The sequence below is a fragment of the Phaethon aethereus genome (assembly GCF_964289735.1).
Source record: "Phaethon aethereus genome assembly, chromosome: 6".
In the NCBI taxonomy this organism is placed as follows: Eukaryota; Metazoa; Chordata; class Aves; order Phaethontiformes; family Phaethontidae; genus Phaethon; species Phaethon aethereus.
The window spans coordinates 11,889,711-11,911,951 of record NC_138580.1 but is presented as its reverse complement, the minus strand read 5'-3'; the positions used below and the strand labels follow the sequence as shown (position 1 = coordinate 11,911,951).

Sequence of the window (22,241 nt, the reverse complement as noted above, 5' to 3'; positions counted from 1 at the left end):
TTGGGATTTTTGGAGGAAGGGGGATTGAATAGGGAGAGGGAAGGATTTGGCAATGTTAAATAAAGGATACACTAGAAAGCTCTCAGGATTTTTTATAGTAAAAAATTTGGCAAATGTTGGCTGTAGAGGCAGTATCTCATATGCCTGCAATATTCTTGGAGATCTACTACATGCCAAAAATCAATACATTTTATAGCACAAAGATTTCTGGTGGGAATGCTGTTCTGTACCAGATCTCTCATTGTAAGTCACTATTAAGATATATTTATCTCAGATCGTGTGTGGTAGCCTAATAAGAGCCAGAAATAAAAAAAATGTTATCTTTCTAAATCTTTGTTGTGATAACCTGAATTGAATTTCACACAGTGGAACACATTTTTAAAATGCTCCCCATATGAATGCTTTCTGACCAACATGAAAAAATGTTAGTCCCTGTCTGGAACTTTTCTAAAGTACATGAATAAACCTGGTATAAAATAAATAAATAAATAATATTGTTTGTTACTTCAAGGGTAGTGAAAACCCCTTTTATTTTTCCTCATTATAAATATGCAGTACATCTCACTAGCTGTTACAGAAGATTTTAATCTTTTTAAGCTTTAGGGAAGATTAAGCCCTTAGCCCATTTTGCTTTGGTGGCACCTCTAAAGAACTAATTTGATGGGTAAGCTGTACAGACAGTTCACATGTCAGGGAAATAGAAGTGGTGAAAAATCGGTTTATAAATCTAATAAGATACAGAGAATGATTTCTACTCATTTGAAACAAATTCCAATGTGTAAACCATGACGGAGAGCTGAATTAATGTTGACAGTGAAGAGATTCTGAATCCAAAGGGACCATCTTGCTGACCTGCTCCTAAGGAGGCTGAGCTGGGACAAGGAGATGAAGTAAAAAGTTACTTCAACTTTAATTGAAGCTGGGGAGGCTTCATTTTTCATTTTGCTTTATTCTTGTAGATAGCAGAGGGGCATTTGCCATCAAATCATCTGAGGTCCAAGAGAGTAGGGGGATGGGGCAGAGGTTATCTCAGTGGTGGGCAGGTATTGTGTTACCGTTCCTGTTCACCGAGTATGTTGAGAAACCTCTTTCTGCCAAATGGAAATACCCAAATTGTCAACAAAACAGAGGTGTTGGTGTTTTATTCTCATCATATGTTTTGTCTGCAGCAGGCAGCGTGCTGAAATGTGAGGTTTACTGTGGATGGAAAGACCAATTTTTAAGCAGATCTTTGCTACAAATTAAATTTACCCGGGAAAATAGAAGGGATCCAGGCGAATACCAAGAGACTCCCTGTTTCCCTCTGAGTTTAGAGGAAATGTAGACGGTGCTAGCACATGGCACTAGCTCAGCACCACTACAGGACAAGATGCCCATTTTCTGCACCATTCCCTCCTGGGACGGTGCATGGGAGCTGATGCAGTGCAGTGTGTCAGGGAGGTAATTCGTGTTTCAAAGCAGCAGCAACAAAAATTTCATTAAATCTCTGTATCCTTCCTGAGGTAGCAGCAGTGCACTGACCATGCTAAAAGGTCATGGCATATCCTCCTCCGTAGTTTTTCTGTCAAACACCAGTTTGCTTGTCAGAGGTGGCCTTTAACTTATGGTAAAACAAAGTTCACTGCAAATCTTGAGGCCCTATGATACATTTGTGGTAGACTTACCTTTTTGCAGCAGCCTACATTGCATATGGTAATATTTTTGTCACATATTATCAGGCAGAAAGAAATTATGATAGTTATGTGATATATGTGCACCACTGTGTTGTGCTCCAGACCGCCTGGTCTCTTTATGTGGCTATATAGGAATTCTTAAGCTGAAAGCTTTGGAGAATTTGGGATAAAGTTTTGCTGAATTTTCTTCTGTTAAACATTATCTCGCTCTATAAACAGGCCCATGTTCCTCAAAATGTGCTTTAGGGAAGATGCTATAACCTGTCTCTACATCAATGGAAATAAAGGCACAGCTGAGTTTGAGTAGTGGCTGTGGGGGAAACAGAGAGAGGAAATGCTTTGCTGTCTTATTTAAAGCAGGTTCATAAAAAGCTAGACACTAGAAAAAAAGCCAGGCAGTTTACATAATTCACATCCTTGTACGTTTATTTCTGCCTCTGTTTTCAGGCAGCAGTTGTATTTGGTACTGCTGCCAGTTGTATTTGGTACTCACTTTTCCCAGTGCTGCTGACAGTCCAAAGCCTTTTTAATACTGTTGTTGCTGTGTCTTTGAAATCTCCAAACTGTGAGCATGATATTAAACCCAGAATGCCTGAAGTTATTTCAATTCAGGAGACCGGCAGGACTTGATAAAGCTGTCATGATTGTATTCATGTCTGCAGGGCTCGGAAGGGACATGAGCTGAGCCTTTGGGACAGAAAGCAATACCGTGCCCTCCTAGATTGCTGCTCACCTCTGAGCTGCCACACGTTTCTTTGTTTCTCCACTCGCCTTCCCTTTTCCCTCTATCATAAAGAAGTTGTGGGGCTTTGCTGTGAACTATCTGGGCTTGTTGATGATATTTATCATTTGAGAAGCTTTCAAAATGCTGCATTTCTCTCCTGAGAGTTTGCCTTCTTGTGTTCCCTTGTCAAGTCTGAAAAAATAATGCTTTCATCACCTTTGCTGAATTTCAAAGGCTGAGTTACCTTACAGCCACTTGAGCAGCAATCATTCATACCCTCTGCTAATCACCCAATTATCAAGTCATTGTGCAGGGGTAATACTGTTTTACTGGTACACTCACTGTGCTGCATAACACTAACCAATATAAGATGATATTATTTTTTGGCCTTAAAACCAATTCGTTTTCATGTCTGATACCAGAACTACCGTATAATGGCATCTCAGTCAGCTATGTTGTCTTCGTTGTTCTGCTGTCCTTGCTGTTGCTCGCTTCCACATGCCTGTTACTGTACAAGGATGTTCTCAAAGAGAAGAGATCAAGCTCTTTTTATGGATATTACCAAGGATCAAGTGCTAGGATGAAACTTGGCCCATAATCATCAATTTGAGATATCTTCCCTAGTTCTTGTACATCCTTGTAGAGTCCATAAAATATTGAAAATATTTAACAGCAACGGGAGTATTTCATCATCTCATTTCAATACACTGTTTAGGTATGCTTCTCCTAGAAGAGCAGTAGGGTGACAGAAAAAAAAAAAATATTCCAAAGAGTATTAATTGATCCTTACCTGCATAACCCTATCATCACATTTCCTACTCCTTCCCCTATAAGCACAAAGTGAGCCTCCATATTAAGTAGCTACTCTTTCTATTTAGGGTGCCTTAACGTGCCAACGTGCTGGCTTTGAAGGACTGTGAGGCCACCTCAGTTAAAACTATCAAGTGTTTTCAATGCAGTCTCTTAAAATTGTTTCCTCTAATGGTTCTTTAGTTTGTAAACAGAGTTGGTTTTGTGTTAGACGAAGTGGATGAGCCTTCCTGGGGCAGCACTGCTGTCTCAGCTGGCAATCCCTCTTGCCTCAGGAAAGATGTTGAAGACAGCTTTGTGGGCTTAAAACTTCATTCATGTGCCAAAGTGGTGTTCTTCCAGCTCCTATGTGGCATTTTGTAGATCAAAACTTCTTAAATCCCACCTCACAAAGTGTAAAGGTGCATGTATTTCTGGTAGTTCTTCTTCAAGGATGCGTGTCAGACTCCAGTGTAATCCTGCAATGACACGCCCTCCTTATAACATGAAGTGTGCGGATTGCTTCCCTGGAAAGAGCAGGACTATTTACTTGTCCATACAAAGCAAGTGCTTAGTGGTTTATTCAATAGAGGAGGTTGCACATATATACTCATTAAAATAAAATAGGGAGGAAAGAGTAAGTTTGCCAGGCTCCAGGTGGAGCCTTTGGTGGGTGTAGTCTGTCTGTCTACAAAAACAATGAAATCCCTTTTCTTCCCCCTTGTAACAAAAATAAAAATGAATCTTGCAACGTTAAAAAAAAAAAAAAATCTAAGCGGAGGTTTGAAAAGTCTAGATCTTGGCCAAACATGCTTTTGAGCATTCTGATTTAGAAGAAAAAAAAAGCTTTGGATGCATTCAAAGTCAAGTCTTTGTATAGATAGTACTTTTCAGTAGTGATAGAAAAATTCAGTGATGGTTAAACTGCGCACACTGAGCTAAGAAGTTAGCTTGTTCTTTGTGTGTATGTGGTATGTGCACGCACATTGCATCTATGTGTCTTTGCATACTTATTAATATTGGATATGATGGGTGATATTAGTGAAATAATGTTTTAAATGCCATCTATATGTCTCACTGGCATTTCATTGTATAATGGTTGTGATCACACTGTCGTTAATTAGCGTGATTGTGGTAATGAGAGTATTCTCTACATGATGTAGGACTGCACTCCTGATTCAGATGAACCATCGATATGATAAAATATACCATAGGCAACTTTTTTTTTTAATCTAAAGTAAGCAGTCGATATGAAATAGCACAAAGAAGAATACTTTTAGCTAATAAATTTCCAACTGTTAATTCTAATCTTGCTTATTTATTAGTTTGAAGGTCTAAGGTAGATTTTAAACAAGGTTTCAGCATTTTATGTAATGTGTAAGTGTCATTCTTTTAAATTCAAATAATGAGTTCATCTCAATTTGTATGTGAACCCTGAGGGAAACCCATAAATAAAAGATAACAATATATGGAAAAATATCTGGTCTTGGCAATGGTTAGTGAGGATGCTGTGTGATATTCACCCCGTCATTCCTGGGAACTATTTATTTCTCATTCATGCTGAAAAATCCCTTATGCTTAGATAATCCACTGAAATCATGCAATTACTGGAGGTGTAAAGTAGCAATTAGTACCAGCATGGTATTACATCTGGCCTCTTAGCCATCTGAAATGGGAGCAAACTTCACAATCCCCAAATCTGTGGATGTTCCTGAACTGAGCTAAGCTTCAAATGTCAGTGCGGAAAGAAGTAACAATGGATCAGTAAATACAGATGCTCAGCCAGAAAATGCCTAAAGAAAAATAATTTAAAACGTTGTGAATGAGCCATAGTTTCACAGTGGGAGATGAGAGGCGTAAGCGCCTTTCAAGCCTGTGTACCAGCTGCGAAGATAACTTTTCCAGGAGCTGGGAGAGAGGTTTTCTATGCATTGCTGGTGTGCTGAAGCATAGGTGACATTCCAGGCACTCTGGTTCCGAGACTGTATTCACAAATAGATGCAGTTCTGAGAATAGTAGTAATTTCATTGAAATTGTCAAGTGGTTGATACTTGGACACACACTTACATGTACTTGCACTCACAAACTTACCTGAGACCCTGATTTGTTAAACTACTTAAACAGATGTGATTCACTCATTTGAGGTAGGCATGTTCTTACGTGTCCATCAGAAGATGAATATAACAGGCTGTAGTATTTGAAGAGGTCAAACTTCAAAGACCGTGCAAGGAGAACCAGGGCAAAATTATGACAAGAAAAACTTAAGATGGATTGCCATATCTAAGGGAAGAACAGTCTGCAAAAGAAGGTGATGGAGACTTCATTAACCTGGATATTTTTTAAAAAGGCCTGAAGAAGTTTCCATTTTAGTGTACAGTAGGGAACAACCCTGTACTGATAGAGCAAGTGGCTGCATGACCTCAGAGAGGTGTTCTGCCTTTAACTTCTGTAACTGTAATTCCTGATAAGTGTGTTTTGAATTAGGGCAATAGAACACAAGTGAGAATACAGGTCTTGATTTGATTATGTGAAATTCAAACTGAATAAAATCACATCGTACATTAGATCATCATATGCACTTAGCCTTTGCCCTTCTTAAGGGAGGAGGAATTTTGGCAAAGATGGATGCTTCCTTAAACCCCAGATTTATTTATCAAAGAAATGCTTCATTGTCGTCACTTTTTTTAGCTTTAGAATATCAAATTACTAACGATATAATTCTCCACAAAAGCCTGACTGTGAGATCACTTAACCTAAGCAAAAAAATGGAGCTAATTTTAACAAAATGCATTGAGCAAAGAATCTGATAGCAGTAACTGAGCTTCATAATTAAGGGTAACAATAGTTTATAAGCATTGAGAAATGCAGAGTCAGCTCCATAGTTATCATTTTGTGAATATGAATCATGCTGTAGTTTCTGCAGGGAGGACTGCTACCCACTGTCTATGCGCAGAACAGGGGTACAAGGTCTCTGGACTTCTATTTTTAGCCCTTTGCCATTTTTTTGTCTCCTCCTGCGATCTTGAGTAAATGGCTAGAAGGCTGACCCACTTCTCACTGAAGTCAGTAAGATCCTTTTTACTGTTTTCAGTGAGAGATGGATCAGGCTTTGAACTTTGTCTTGACATCCCATCTTCACAGCAGGAGTAATCATACCGCGATTTCATCTTTGGTGTTGAAGAGCCGAGTCACGACTCTAAAGAACATAAAGGAGATGTCACATCAGAGAAAGCCTAATAAGACTCCTAAGCTTTAGCCTGCAGGCATAAGATGCAATTCACATCACTAGTCTTTAGTCAAGAAGATCAGATCTAAGCTAGTCATCTAAGTTCTCTCTCTAGTCAGTACTCACTGGCCTCTAGATATGCCATCTCTTCCATGCCTTTTGCATGGTAAAACCTAGGTGACAAATCCCTCTGAATCAATATGAGGAACCTTTGCCTGGAACTGCCTTTCACAGCCACAGAACTTGATTAACACAGAATAAGGCAAACCAGCGCTGCCTTGTTCCGCCTCAGCATATCTGAACATCCATCTACTTAGGAAGCGCAATGTCTAGAGTATGTTGTTTGTGTTTAATGTGATAACGTATCTGATCACCTCTCCTGTTCCCCTACCTCATGTTGCTCCTAGTGTATACAACTATACATCTCTCTCTGGCTGATAGGCATGGCTAACCACATATTGGAGATCTTGGAGACAGTTACCATGAAAACCTCTCAAATGTAATAAACAACTGTAAAATACCGTGCAAGTGGATGTTGTTCTGGAAAAATATTGCCCAGATTTTGGCCATGAACTCTGCCCTGGACTACCATTAGACATAGCTTTTTTCTATGTAATCTGACTAGAAACATGCAGCAATAAACTAGTTACAAGTGTAGTTGCTGTAGAGGGAAAACTACATGAAACCATTTTTGGAAAATATACTTCAGTTGAAACCAAAATGCTGCACTACATTGACTGATGCCTTAAAAATGCAGGGAGGGGTCAGTGAAAAACACAAATACATATGATTGGCATGTTTTTGGTTTGTTTTGGTTTGTTTTTTAATTTAAAAAGGATGTTAAGATACTTGAGTGCATGCAGAGGAGGACAACAGAGCTGGTGAAAGGGCTGGAAGGAATGTCCTGTGAGGAACGGCTGAGGACTCTGGGTTTGTCTAGTTTGGAGAAAAGGAGGCTGAGGGGCAACCTCACTGCTCTCTGCAGCTGCCTGAGGAGGGGACGTGGAGAGGGAGGTGCTGAGCTCTCCTCCCTGGGATCCAGTGACAGGATGTGTGGGAATGGTCCAAGGCTGCTCCAGGGGAGGTTTAGACTGGGCATGAGGAAGCATTTCTTTACCAAGAGGGTGGTCAAACACTGGAACAGGCTTCCTGTAGAGGTGGTTGATGCCCCAAGCCTGTCAGTGTTTAAGAGGCATTTGGACAATGCCTCTTAATAACATGCTATAACTTCTGGTCATCCCTGTCGTGGTCAGGCAGTGGGACTAGATGATCATTGCAGGTCCCTTCCCACTGAACTATTCCATTCCATTCCATTCTAATTTGTTTCTAAGTGAAAAAGATATTAGACTTTTTTAGCTTGGAATACATATCATAAATAAGAAAGGCAAAATATTTCTGTTCTGCTGCCTCTAGCCTTATATTGGTCCAAGAATTAGCTGATGAGTATTTTTAAATTTAATTATTTACTTAGTTTTAATTAGGAAAAAAATGCTAAATACTTTCAAACCAGAATTGAGGTCCTTTGGTTGTTTTGTACTAAGCACTGCAATTTTCTGTGTAAGAGATGAGGCCACCACACACTGCACGTAGCCAATGCTCTCTGATGTTGAGAATCAGCGCAATTCCTACTCTGGGTTAAAAAGATTTTGAGAGAACGGTTCATAAAACACTTCTCTGGCACAAAGATTACGGACAAAGTAATGTTTGTTTCAGCTTTAAGGAAATCTCTTAGGCAGTTTGCTGAAAGAGCTGTGTTTGAATAGTGTATTTCCAATGCAGTGATGGCTTCATATACATTAACCTGGAGACACAGTGGAAGCTCAGCTGAGATCTGCTACCTGGCTCAGAGATGGAAATGGATCCTAAAGTTTTGGTGCTTGTTGGTCTGAAATGCAAAGGAAAACATGATAAATGTAACAGGCAAATTTCATATCAGCTTTTTCATAAACCATTTTTTTCAAATTTCTACAGAACCTCAAACTGTTAACAATTAATGAACCAAAGTTATGGGAATCTTGTTAGTAAATATTGCCATGGGATAAGACAACAATCACCTCTGATTCTGAATTGTTGTAGGGATTGTTGTATACATTTTGTTAGTCTATCTTTTTTACATAATTGTGTTTCTTTGTTGTTATTTGCAAGAAACAGAAGAGGGATGAAAGCCTCCTGGTTCTGTCTAAAATGAATTCCAAAAGCATGTATTAGAGCCAGGTCTAAAACCTGAAGGGTGCAGTTTCATCTTCTTGTGACTACAGATATCATGACTGAAATAGGTGATTATGTAAAGGTTAGTATAGAAAGATTATTAAGAGATTTGGGATGGAAGTTGGTTTTGTGCTTGAAATGTGCAGAAGTATGTAATGCCAGTTAGCAGATCACTGATAATTTCAAGGGTTTACACATGACAGTTCTCTCAGGGGTTAATGCAACATTAGGAAGAAAACACCACACATCCCTAAAGTTTCAGAGAGCATCATTTTATAACTCATAGGTTATTTTTCTGTGGAACTCATGCTATTATTGTTTGACAGGAACTAATTTCTACAGATGCAGAGGAGAGATTCTTCATAGGATCTTCCCTATGGAGATATTAACCATTTTTGGCATCACTTTCCTCAGGATGTCACAGAAAACCTTCCATGGGTCTGCAGTTTTCAGAAAAGGGGACAGCCATGATTGTCCTTCTAGTAGCAAAAATTTCCTTCCGTGGTTACATTAGCTCTTACCTTCTTCCAGAGTTTTGAATCTTGGTGCCAGCTAGATCCTGTGCTCCTGGTAGATCCTTTCAGATCTCATAAGGGCTGAGAATCTGAGGTAATGTCTTCTGGCTGGAGATAGCAGGACAAGGAGGCATTATATGCTTTTCTTCATCATGAGAGTTAATTCTCTCTTGGATTCCCACCCTGCCCGATCAAGGATTATGTCACGGAATCACAGAATCACTAAGGTTGGAAAGGACCTTCAAGATCATCAAGTCCAACCATTAATCCAGCGCCACCATGTCCCCTAAACCATGTCCTGAAGTGCCCACATCCACATGTTTTTTGAACGCTTCCAGAGATGGCAACTCCACCACCTCCCTGGGCATCCTGTTGCAATGCCTGACCACCCTCTCGGTGAAGAAATTTTTCCTAATATCCAATCTAAACCTCCCCTGGTGCAACTTGAGGCCATTTCCTCTCATCCTATTGCTGTTTACTTGGGAGAAGAGACCAACACCCTCGTCGCCACAACCCCCTTTCAGGTACTTGTAGAGAGCGATAAGGTCTCCCCTCAGCCTCCTCTTCTCCAGACTAAACAACTCCAGTTCCCTCAGCCGCTCCTCATAAGACTTGTGCTCCAGACCCCTCACCAGCTTCGTTGCCCTTCTCTGGACACGCTCCAGCACCTCAGCATCCTTCTTGTAGTGAGGGGCCCAAAACTGGACACAGGATTCGAGGTGCGGCCTCACCAGTGCCGAGTACAGGGGCACAATCACTTCCCTGCTCCTGCTGGCCACACTATTCCTGATACAGGCCAGGACGCTGTTGGCCTTCTTGGCCACCTGGGCACACTTCCGGCTCATGTTCAGCCGGCTGTCAGCCAGCACCCCCAGGTCCCTTTCCCCCGGGCAGCTCTCCAGCCACTCTTCCCCAAGCCTGGAGCGTTGCATGGGGTTGTTGTGGCCCAAGTGCAGGACTCAGCACTTGGCCTTATTATACCTCAGCCCATCGATCCAGCCTGTCCAGATCCCTCTGCAGAGCCCTCCTACCCTCTAGCAGACCAACACTCCCACCCAACTTGGTGTCATCTGCAAACTTACTGAGGAAGCACTCCTCTGCCAGCTCTCTCAGTACTCTGGGGTGGATCCCATCAGGCCCCATAGACTTGTGGGTGTCCAGGTGGTTTAACATGTCCTTAACTGCTTCCTCCTGGATTATGGATGGGTTACGGTGCTCTCCATCCCCATCTTCCAGTTCAGGAGGCTGAATACCCTGTGGATACCTGGACTGGCTATTAAAGACAGAGGCAAAGAAGGCATTAAGTACCTCATCCTTAGAGACAATGTTCCCTGCCATATCCAGTAAGGGATGGAGATTCTCTCACACCAAAAACTTACAAAATGCTGGAAACAAATGAAATAAGGGTCTGTACTCTGAAGAGCTTACTAACAAGAGGGAGAGCTCAGGATGAAAATGTATGAAGTGGGCAAGCAGTGTAGCATTATAGTACCAGCCAGGATGAAGCTCTCGGGCTCAACATAGCTTTAGTTCAGCACCTGGTGAGAAATAGATGTACATGAAAATATTCGACATGTGTAACAACTTCTGATATGATTTATGTGCACTTGAAGCAAATGAACAGAACAAAAGTAGAGCAGGCCCTCACCAAATAACTGACCTCTATCTTATTTGGCATGTGCTGTGTTTATGTCTCATCTGACAGTAGATGACAATCCTTTCATGAGTACGTCAAACTCTGAAGTTCAAGGCGAGTGTGGTTAACTCCCAAATGTGGTTGCTCATCTGAAGTGCATCTAAACCTCTTAAATCTGCAACAGTGAACTGGAAATCTCTCAGCACCAGGCCTTCCTTCTAGAATGACAGTGATAAAGCCATTAGTGTTTTTCCTATCATAAACTGCACCTGTTTTTAAAACCCAGACACTTAGCTGGGAACTCAGTAGACAAAGACAGAAAAAGAGGTGAACAAAAGTTTCACCATACTTAAAATGTGCTATGTTCAGGCTTCTCATGCACAACGCATTTAAGCAAACATGTCCAAAATTAGGTATGAATGCTTCAGGGAAGCACCACTGTATGCTGACAGTGCGCCTCCTTCCACACCCAGCCAGCTTCCCTGCAGAAAACCCTCTTTGCCTTTGGAGAAACTTGTGCAATACAAAGGCACTGCTGCAGGACCACTGCATCCTTGATCATCATATTAGTAAACTCGCCTCATTTAGACATAATTAGGTATATCACATGTTGGAGTCAGTAAACTTGTAATGGTTTGCAGCAGAGATGAACGTAAGTGTGTTAGGAACAAATGCAGCCGAGCTGTATTCATGTTGTATTTCAGGAAAGGTGTTTGTGTCTCAAATCTGTGCCCTAAGCAGAGAGTGAATGTGTTTAAATGTATACTAAATGTTATAAATAAAAGTAGGGGACAGCATTCTCCCCAGGGAGCTGGACTGGTGTTTGAGCTGTTGTAGTGGTAATGTGTGAAAAACCCTAGAGTGGAGTAGACTTTGAAAAATAGTGCTAGCTTTGGCATTTGCTCCAAATACTATTGGAAGAGGATCATTCAGAAAGGATGTTGTTAACTGAAACTGGACCCTAATTCAGAGCATAGTAAGTGGAACATTTTTTACAAGTTCAGCTAAAGAGTTTTCCAAAAAATGATTATTAAAACATAACATTTTGCCACTGTTAACAGCCTAACCATTATAGCAGCAGACTGAAAGCGAGGGCATAAAAATTTACTGTTGGTAACAAAACTGTCTAGAATATGTTCTTCACAGTCCAAAAGGAGAAATGCAAATACTGTATATTTATAGTCAGCCCTCAGAAACTGGGAAAATGAACAGCAAATGAGCTGTTTTCTTTCTGGTTTTTATAACTGGAAATAATTTCCCCCATTAAACACTTGGAGGCCAGTGTTCCATCTTTGTATTGAATATTTCTCCAGCAGCAACTATTGACTGCAGCAGCATATTATCTATGTAAGAACTACATGACTTGATTCATGGCTTTTATTTTTGACAGTGTTCCTTTAATGCTCATAAGTACATGTGTGTCCACAGTGTTCAAAGGTATTTTGTGTATATGTACAAAGTTAATGGATTTTTAAACTGAGGAGGATTCTCAGTAGGACTTTGAAAAGGAAAGTGCTACAATTCTGCTTCTGTTGATGGAGAGGTTAAAATTCCCAGTGAGAGCAGTCTTAGAAACACTGAGCATTTCTGAAGATCTCGCCTGGTACTGGAAACACCCTTAGGCTGATATCTTTGTCTCCCGTTACTTTTGTTAAGTGTTAAACGCCACAGAGCTCTCAGCCTCAACTTGAGTGAAGAAAGCTTTTCTATTGACAGCGAGGACTGGCTGTGTTTAGTTAGCTAAACATAGCTGACTAAACCGTAGCTCTATGGCTATGGAGAAGATGACTGCACTCCCTTTCCATTTCTGCTGTTATTCTTGAGACTCTCTGGTGTATTAGTTTAGTGGTGTTTTCCAGAAACGTGAAAGAGGGAGAGAAAGGATAGGCAGATAGTTTGAAAGCTGAGATAAGTTTGATGGAATCCACCTCTGTTCCTCCACAGTCTGGCATGTCTTGGGTATGTCACTTAGCTTCTGCCTTCTTCAGTTCCCTCTCTGTAAAGCAGGGGTAACACATATCGCAAAGGCCATGGCTGTGGGGTAAATCTGTTCAGGGTGGTGAAGTGTTCAAATTGTTATGTAACAGAGGGCAGGTACGTACCTCGGACAGACTGGAAGTGATACCCCTCCAAGGCAATCTGAGCATTACTATTGGCAGCTGCAAGCTGATCAAATAGACTTACACCATTTAGAAATGCAACGTAGATCAGTAGACGAGAGGAAAAAACGTAGAAGGAACTTGAAGACACGGTCTTCTCAAGTTATCGCACAAAAGCCAGCAAAAGGCAAATGTTTCTTGAGGCTGACACATCTCTGGCTGACGTGATTACATGCTGTAACGTCATAGCCATTGGGAGGCTTTGCAACGAGCCTATAGCCGAGTGTCACGTGAGGCACTGTAGGCTTCTGAGGTGGTTAGTCCCCTTGCTTCATCACATTATCTTTGAGAAATTCCAGGGGACTTGGAAATAAACAAGTGCACAGTCCTGTTGCTGTGCCTGGCAGGATGCAGCTGGGTGGTGTGTTTCAAATAAATTATTTCATGTGTGCTCAGGAATTAGTCTATGTGGCTTTATACATTCTCATTTCACAGATGGCAGTGCCAGTAGGAACTGTTGTTTTAAAACTTCGTAATCACTTGCTTTCATGCCTTTGAAAGTATAAGCAGCCTGTTTCGGGGGTTTACTTGCCACAGTTGTATTACTCATATTCCGTTTCTTGCTTTGTTTGCTGGTAGAATACATACACCAATGCAGACAAGCTTTTGGAGGCTGCAGAGCAGTTGGCTCAGACTGGGGAATGTGACCCTGAAGAGATCTATAAAGCAGCCCGGCATCTGGAAGTACGGATTCAGGACTTTGTCCGGAGAGTGGAACAGAGGAAACTTCTCTTGGACATGTCAGTCTCCTTCCATACCCACACCAAAGAGGTAAGATGTGCATGAGGGAATTTTCCTGTCTATTGCAGAGTGCTGCAAGAGGCTGACTCTGAAAACTCAGATGACATAGAAAAGGCATCTTCACCGCGCAGGGCTGATATCCAGTTCATTTGATGCATATGACTAACTGTTGTAAAGTTAAAGTTTTGTAAACAAAATGTGAATGAAACATATGGATGATATAGTACACTAAAATAAGGGACAACATACCTAACATATCAAGCAGTGATTAATTCACAACTAGAATATATTGTTATAAAGCAAGAATTCTCTTGTAAGAACATGAGCTGATATTAACACGTTAGGTATAAACATCTTAGCAGTGTGATACGTATCCTCAGAAGGATTCCATTTGAATGTAATGTTAATTAATATAGCCATTATTATTATGTGTAACTGGAAATCTTACATTATTTAATGAGGCAGACTTCACATTTCAAAATTACAGTTAAAGAGCAAATAGCCACATACTGATACAGTGAATCAGTGAGGACCTGAAGAAATGCTGTTTGGTGTAATTGAAAAATATCCAGAGATAAGACTGTCTCGCCAGAGATACAGTGGACAGGACGTCAAATGGGAGGCCACTGGGGATGTAATTAAAGCATACTTCACATTTTTCTGCAGACCAAAGGCCATTCCATGATGAGTGACTTTTAAAGATAGGGTTTCTGCTGAGAGAGATGGAATTAGTCAGAATGGTTGTTTTCATGCTCTGCAGCATCTGTTTGCAAAAGCACACTTGGTCCGAGAAATGCTCTTAGAAGCTGAAAGCTTTGCCTGTTTGTTGATTTACATGCTGCAAGTAAGTTGTGTATAGCAGGCTTCAGCGTGTTGGGGAGCCTCCTTAAATAGGTGTATGCACACGTCCATATACGCGTGGAAGATAGTTGGAGTGACAGCGTGTCCATTATAACTGTTGATACATGAAGGCTTTCCTTTTATATCCTATTCCTGCATATACTAAAATCTAGTTACTTTAAGCTTGTGAATAGTACTATTGTTTCCAGAGTAGCTCAAACACTTGCAGCTATGCTTATTTGCTGCAGGGGAAACTTAATTGGTTATTTCCTCAGTCAAAATTATTTCATAACAGTTTCCTACTGTGATTAACCTTGCTTCACCTATGCAGGTGGTGACTAGTAACACAAAGATAAGCATGACTCCAGGAAATTATCAGTATAGTATGTTTTCTATCATCTAAATTTCTTCTGATGATTACTGGTGCTGTGTAGCCTAATTTGTATTTGGGAAATAGAGCTTCCCTGTATGAAGGGTTTTAGGTTGCAGTGCACTATACTCACTTCTACCCTTCTTCAACAAGAAGAGAATTTGCCTGCTCCGGTCAGCTGATTTTAATGAGTCCTGTTTTGGTGTATGGAAATGCAGATGTATAAAAATGCACATTTTTTTGAAACTGTTACAAAACAGGTTTTTTGTGAGAGCATCAATGCTGCTTACTAGATATTGAGAGTAAACCCTAAATCTCCACCTCATTGACATTTACCCATGGGACAGATTGGTGCTGTGGTGCCTTTTTGGAAAGCTCAGTAAGTACTTGCTGTCAGTTTTAGGGAAATCCAGAGTGAACAGGCTCTGGGTGCCTCACCCTCTCCAGAGGGACAGACGAGGGATTTGTAGCGTAAAACTGGGACATCAGCAAAGTCGTGGTGGACCCAGGAATGCACATTCATTAGAATGAATGACAGCTATTGGGTTGGGTGCAAAGAGGCTGCTAAGGTTATTGCAGTCTCCAGCAGTGTCCCGACATCAGAGGGTGCACAGTAGCTCTGCAAGAGAAAGGAAGTTTTCACTTCCTTACCCCTCTGTTAATGCACTCCTGTAGGGGTCAAACACTCTGGTTTTCTGCAGGTTCACTGAATTTCATTGTATGTCACTACCTGCCTCCTTCAGTGATATGTTTCTGCACTGGTGGGAGTCACACAGCCCAATACTTCGTTTTTTTGCCAAAAATAATAAGTGAGGAAATCGCTGCGGTTTTAGTATTTGTCTGCCAGCTGTGGGGATCCCCACAGACACAGTGAAGTAACTAAAGACTGCCGGGGGAACCCTCGTGCAAAGGGCAAAGCATTACAGCAAGAGAGCCTTAGTGCATGTTTGGATCTGTATTTGCCTTTTTATGCTATAAAAAGGTTGGCTCAAGTAGAAATGACTCATTGCTTGGCCTTTCAGGTATAGTGTAAAACAGCGAGTTAACCAATGTAATTGTCATTTTTCAATATGAATATAAAACAGATAGATGGATTCCTCAAAAATGAAGAAATACAGATGTCCTTCCTTTGCCACCATGCCTATGATAGTACTATGTCCTTTCTCTGTTTTATACCAACTGATCTCAGTTGGTTCCTCCCTGGGCTCTGACTGGGAAATATGCTCAGCCCCGATGAGACCTCCAGCCTTCAGAGCTGGGCTGCACCAAATGCAAGTTCTTGCTCTGGCCGCTCACCCACTTGTCCAGGTCAGATTTGCATCATCCATGCTCATTTTATGAAACTGCTTAAAAATAAATTCACTGTATTTGCTGGGATTTCAGCCCCAAACAACAAAGGTAACATCAGATTCCAATTTTAAAGTCAGGATTTATCAAACAAAATTCCCTTTGAGTCGGTAGCAGTTTTAGTTAATTTAAAGAGTTTGGAGTCAGATTTAAATTCTAGCAGATATAAAGGCAAAAAATCCTTTTGCTGCAGCAGTAAAATAGAGGGAGATCTGAGATCCATTGCTGCTGTTTTACCAGGAGGCATTCCAGTTACAGTGCTGACACACACCTCCCTGATTAACCTTGCCCCTTCCTACCTGCCATGCAGCGCCTGTTGCTGGACCATGCCCATCCAAGCCCCTCACCTGGGAGTGTCTTGGGGTGAGGAGAAAGTAGTTTGGCTGACATGTTTAACACCTGACATATTTTGCATTATTCTAGAAGGCATTATTAGTTAATAATAACCATCATTATTCATTTCACCCTTTGTAGTTCTTAAAACCATTTCTTAAACTATTAACAACTGTTTCTCTTATGTCCTTGAAATGAATAAACCATTCCCTTAATGTTTGCTTGGCAAAAATGAAGGAAACTATGCTACGGCCTAGATGTATTTTTCATCTAAGTTTTCCAAATTCTCATTATTTCTTGATATATTAATCTACTGAGACAGAACTGGTGAAAGGGAGAATTCAGTAGAAAGAATCACTGTTACTCACGTGGTTTTTATGGAAATATCCTAAATATCTTCCTGCAATGCACATGTCACTTCTGACAGTCTTCCTCGCACAGATGAACTGCATTTCTGATGCAATAATTGCCAGGTGTGGATGAGTGCATTGATCGTGAACTTTTCACTGCTTCACCTGTACTCTGCCCACCTTTTCATCTCCACATGTGACTACTCAGATTCCCAGCACCCAAGAAACTTTTAAGAGCTCCCATTTTTAAAAAGTGATCTTGTCAAAGAAATGTTTCCTTTTGTAATCTGCTTTGCTGGAATTTCTTCAGGACAATATATAGTGTTGCATTTGGGAGTTGTTTAAATCCAGATATCCCATGAGCAATGAAATTTAAGAGTAGCTTTTTTATAATGCAGTAGATCTGAATCACTGCTCATTTCATGTGAAAGCATTATGAGAGGATTCCTTCTGCTAAACTCTGATTTACACAGTTGAAGAAATATGGAAAAGACTGTCAATTAAGCGTAACAAGAATTTTGATTTTTTTTTTAAGTGGCCTTACTTAAGAATACATGCAATAGGCTGAAATGATGGCTTGCTGGTATGGTAAAAACATTTTAGAGGCATAAATTCAGATCAGTCCCCTAAGTGATTGTTAGTGTCATAATTCATGAGTAATGTAGTTGTCCTATTGCCATGCTTATAAAAGAGATGTTGTGTGTCCTACTGTTCTACAGCATTCATTATGCTTTCTTAGTTTGTAGTCAATATTTTCACACCCCTTTAGGCCAACACATTCCTGATGGTGTGAACAGAAACCTGGTACCTCGGGAATCAAATTCAGTTATCTATATGGCAGGGTAAAGTTATAAATTATTATCAGTGGGATAAATGCATTCAACAAACTTGTACCCAAATAATTTCTCTCAGGATTAACTGTGATTGAATTCACGTTCTTACATCAGATCTGAATCAAGGATTGTCAGGTCTTGCAGTTGTATTACAAATCTCATGATAGTTGATATTTTTCTGTGAGCTCTCAGCTGCTAGGATCAAATGATGATACAGGATTCTTGGCTGTCATTTCATTTTGTTTAAAAAATCCTTTTTAAGCCACCTGGAGAAGAGGTTGCAGATATGATAAAATCATACCCTGAAGACTCAAAAACCTCAAGGCAAATAATAAAAACATCTTGTAATTCACTATCTGAATATTTTACATTGGTCTCACAGTTTTATACTTATGGTTCTGAAATGTACTTTACCATTCCAAGTATAAAAATGTAGACACAAAGAGCACTGATTTCCATATCATTAAAAACTTTTAAAATCCTCTTGCATAATTAAAGGATGACCTAGCATCTTGTAAATGTCTTTACTTTCCATAAAGATTTTCTTCTCTGTTTAGCAATCATAGTTTTGTTATGCCTGACTTCAAGTGGCAGGAAATACTGATACCAGCATTTTCTGATACAGCTTCAGTGCTGGGGGTTTAAACAATAGTATAGAAAAGCCTGGGAATTACTTTCTTCAAGTAAGTGTTGAGAGGAGACTACACATAGGTAGCTGTGTATGATATCTACATGGAAATAAATTCTTGGCTTCATCAGGGGGATTTTAAACTTTTAGGATTATTGTACGTGTTTAAGAGCAAGTATATGTACCTCAGTGTATTCTTTATATAACTGAAGTAAAGGTTTGTTGTGTTACTTGTTGTATTGGTTGATAATGAAGTTGCTAATTTAAGAACAAGAAGCAACTTCACTGAATTTAGATCCATTTAGAGTATATGGGTCTTACCTGAGCTACAAAGGAGTTCTGCAATTGCTTCATAGCTCTTTGGGGCATGAAAATCATGTTTTACTAACTCTAGGTTTCTCTTACCTCAGTGGGTTTCAGATTACCACCTTTGTGTTGCCCTGAGTCCTGCAAGACAGCAGCCAAAAGCCGGACAGGCAGTAGTGTGGTTTCAGGCCATGTGCCCTGTGCTTTGTTGGCCCTTGGTAGGTCAGAAGAGAAAGAGGATGAGGTGCTCAGTTCTTGCAGTTCCATGTGGAGCCTGCCAGGTCTACCCGGCCCACAGAGCAGGGGAATGAGTTTGCTCAGGAAATATTTAATGTTGAGAAAAATGAACTGCCAAACTCTTAATAGGTTCTTACTGAACATGTGCAAACTGGAACTTGGCAGAGGTCTTCTGAGTGACCAAATTTGGGCAAATTTTCACGGGGATAATATAATGTTTATTCTTGACATCAAGGCTAAACCCTGCAAAATTTCAAATGCTTGCTTAAAAGTGTGGAGGGTCTGGAGCATCTCTTGTGAGCAGAAATAAGACTCCTTTTCTAACACAGGCAAAGTAAGTCCTTTTTCCCCTTCTTTTCATTCTGGACCTTTTACCTCAAAATTCATCAAGTCAGCCTTAGGCAGATACCTGGTATGGAAAGCTTCACTCTGAACAGCTTGTCTGATAAGGCCATGAGAAACTGAGAGCAAAGCCCTGGACCATTAAGTGTCAGGCAGTTTCCTATATAGGCCTAAATTATTTGTGTTCAGCAGGTCACCTTGGTCACCCAATAGATATCAGTGGGGTTACTCAAGTGAGTAATGGGAGTGGGTTTACTGTCAGTTTACTTGTCAGTTAGGAACAATAACAGCGTTTATTGCAAGTACCTCTAACTTAATTTTACTTGATAATCAAGGCCTATGAAATTAAATTCTCTCTGCTTTTGTTGAATATCATAATTAGGCGATTATTTCAAGGTAGGTCACTAATTTTGACAGGGCTTGGCCCTCACATTGTGGCAGAGTTGGTGGGAAGCAGGTCTGCTGCTTTGACTCTCATAAGGAGAGTTGACAGAATGAATCAAAGTTAGTCATGGAGTAAACATGACAGTGGTTGTGGGATATATTGTATAAGCCTGTCATTCATTGTAAATTGACCCAGGATTCAAAGTTAATGTTACTGAACTAAATAATTTGTTGTTTGACTTTAACTGTTAATGTTGACATTTCAGAGCAATCGCCCATTAGATAATAGAGTCTTGTGATGAAGGGGATAATCAGTTTAGCAATTCCATTTGCTGACAACTTCTAGAAGTTCCAAAAAGGTCTTGGTCTCTGAAGATGTCTACCACAAAGTATTTGTCTTACACACTTGTACACTTACTCCTGTCCTGGACAATGCTTTTGTTCCTTTTCTCATATTGTGGCCAGATTTAAAAAACAATGAAAGCATAAAACAAAAAATGACCCAAACTGCCTCTCTGTACATAAAATATTCACTGACTGGCCATTTCACATCCCAGCACTTTTCAGGGTTAGAATGAAGCACCACATGCCTTTTTCAAAAGCTAGAAATTTTGTTCCTTCAATGGGTTAAAACGAACAGCTGAAATACATATAAAGCAGCATACAAAATTAGACTCTGAAAATATCTGCCCCTCCTCTCACTGCAGGGCTGTGAAATATCAAACCTTAAATTTATGCCTCTTACAAGTATGGATGTTGTTTTTGCTGGGAGCTGAATCGGTGTAGTTTGATGGGGGTAGTATTATAAGCAGAAAAGTCACAAGACAAGGGGATGAAAACAACAAGTGTTTTTATAAGGGATTAAGTAAATGCTGATTTTTCTAAAAATTAAGTACTCAGTTCATAAACATTCTGATATTCCCATCAGAGCTGAATTTGTAGGCAGAGAGCAGAGGATGTGGGAGAAGGGAACTACCAGAGCTGCACGTACAGGTAACGTGTGTGCAGTCCTTTGCCTGGATGGCAGATTCCTTGAAGACACGTGTTGCCAGCTTACTGTTATCAATCTGATAATTGGGGCTGTAGAGAGAGCTCTGCTGGCCTAACAAGTGTTATTTTTGTGTGAGCTGTGTAGAAGTTCTCTCTGGGTTATCAGTAATCAATTACCATGAAGCAGCAAAATAAGAGCAAATCCCTCTCCAGCTCCAGACCATAGACTGTGGCTTTGACCAAAATGCAAACATACACCAGTCATTCATGTTGGTGATTTCTTTGCACAGTTAAATCTTGTCTGTAAAGCTACCAAAGATCTGGGACTGAGGAATCAGGACAGCTGGAGTGGTGTGGGGTGCCCCTCTTTCCTGTCCATTTGTTATCTAGAGGCAAGGTTTTTTCATGAAGGATTAAGAAGCTGGCAATGGAGAGAGATGTGGTATCCTGGCAGTACATCCCGCTCTTGAGCAGGGGAGTTTGAAGCACGGCCAGACTGCTAGTGAATAAAATTCTGCCATCTGTGATGGCAAAAAATTGTGAGACAGAATCAAGGTAATAAGAACTAAATGTTTGTAAATGCAGCCATATAGATCAAGCCTCAGGAAGTTGAACCTGCAACTGAGCAAGGGCAGCTGCATGGAAAAGAGGTACTTTCCATCACCTGCCATGCGCTAGCCAAAGGATTCCTATAGACTCCATTTAAGTTCACACTTTCCTATACATATTTTTCAGGCCCTTCACCAACATTTTGACTGACTGCTTGGCTTCACTTAAATATTGTCATCAGCTTTTGAGGGCCCTTGGATGTGTTTTGTGTGTTACAGAGATGGGTCTCCAGCCTGTATGCCTTGCAGTCCACATAATAGTGGTTCATGCTGCAGCTAGAAGGGTGTTTTACAAGCATCTTTAATAGCATATGCTGACTCTCATAAATTACCCTTTTATTAGTCATATTACAGCCCATTTTCCTGATTTCCTGAAGCTGAGGAAGATGAGCTTCTCCCAGTTCCAGTCTGTGGGCTTGCAGCTTTTACTTCTGTGTACAAAGGCAACAGAGTGGGCAGTCAGTGCCTGTGATCATTTGCGTACTGAGTAAGTCTTCATCTACACTCCTGTAGCTCACTCATCACTCAGAAGACGCCTTAAGTACGCATATGCAATGGAGTCTACAGTTTAAAATGGTTAGTGTCAGTGTAGTGGTTCAAGCTGATGGATCCAATAAGACTGGTTAGAGAAAGGTCCCACAGTTTTTTTAATCCTTAGCAAGTTTCAGAATGATTCAGAATTGTCACAAGTGATCTATTTCTGAGACTCCTAGGGCATAGTGCACACAGTTGCACAAAAGGCTCAACGCAGCAGATTAGGGTAAGACTGCAAGTGATATGGCCAGTCTCTGGAAAAAGAACAGAAGGAAGAGGTAATGCAAGTCCCATTTGAGAAGCAGTGAAACATTTAGAACCAGTGAACAATTTAGAGGAAAATGTAATGGTACCTGCATTTAAGTAAATTGCTGAATTTGCAGTGTATGTTTTACAGCTATGGAAATCTCCTCCTGCACCAAATTGTACTGTATTACACCAGTGTAAATCTGAGTAAATCTTCTGATG

At 40.5% G+C, this 22,241-nt stretch overlaps 1 protein-coding gene across 4 annotated transcripts in view; it reads left to right on the top strand.

Moving 5' to 3' along the window:
* Positions 1-22,241, top strand: part of KALRN (kalirin RhoGEF kinase) — a gene marked incomplete at both ends in the record, with an annotated part of 523,644 nt that overhangs the window by 293,454 nt on the left and 207,949 nt on the right. For all 4 annotated transcript variants that reach the window (XM_082001554.1, XM_082001555.1, XM_082001553.1 and 1 more), the window contains one exon: positions 13,510-13,701. In XM_082001554.1, the coding sequence (XP_081857680.1) occupies positions 13,510-13,701 (192 nt within the window). The remainder of the gene's footprint in view (positions 1-13,509; positions 13,702-22,241) is intronic.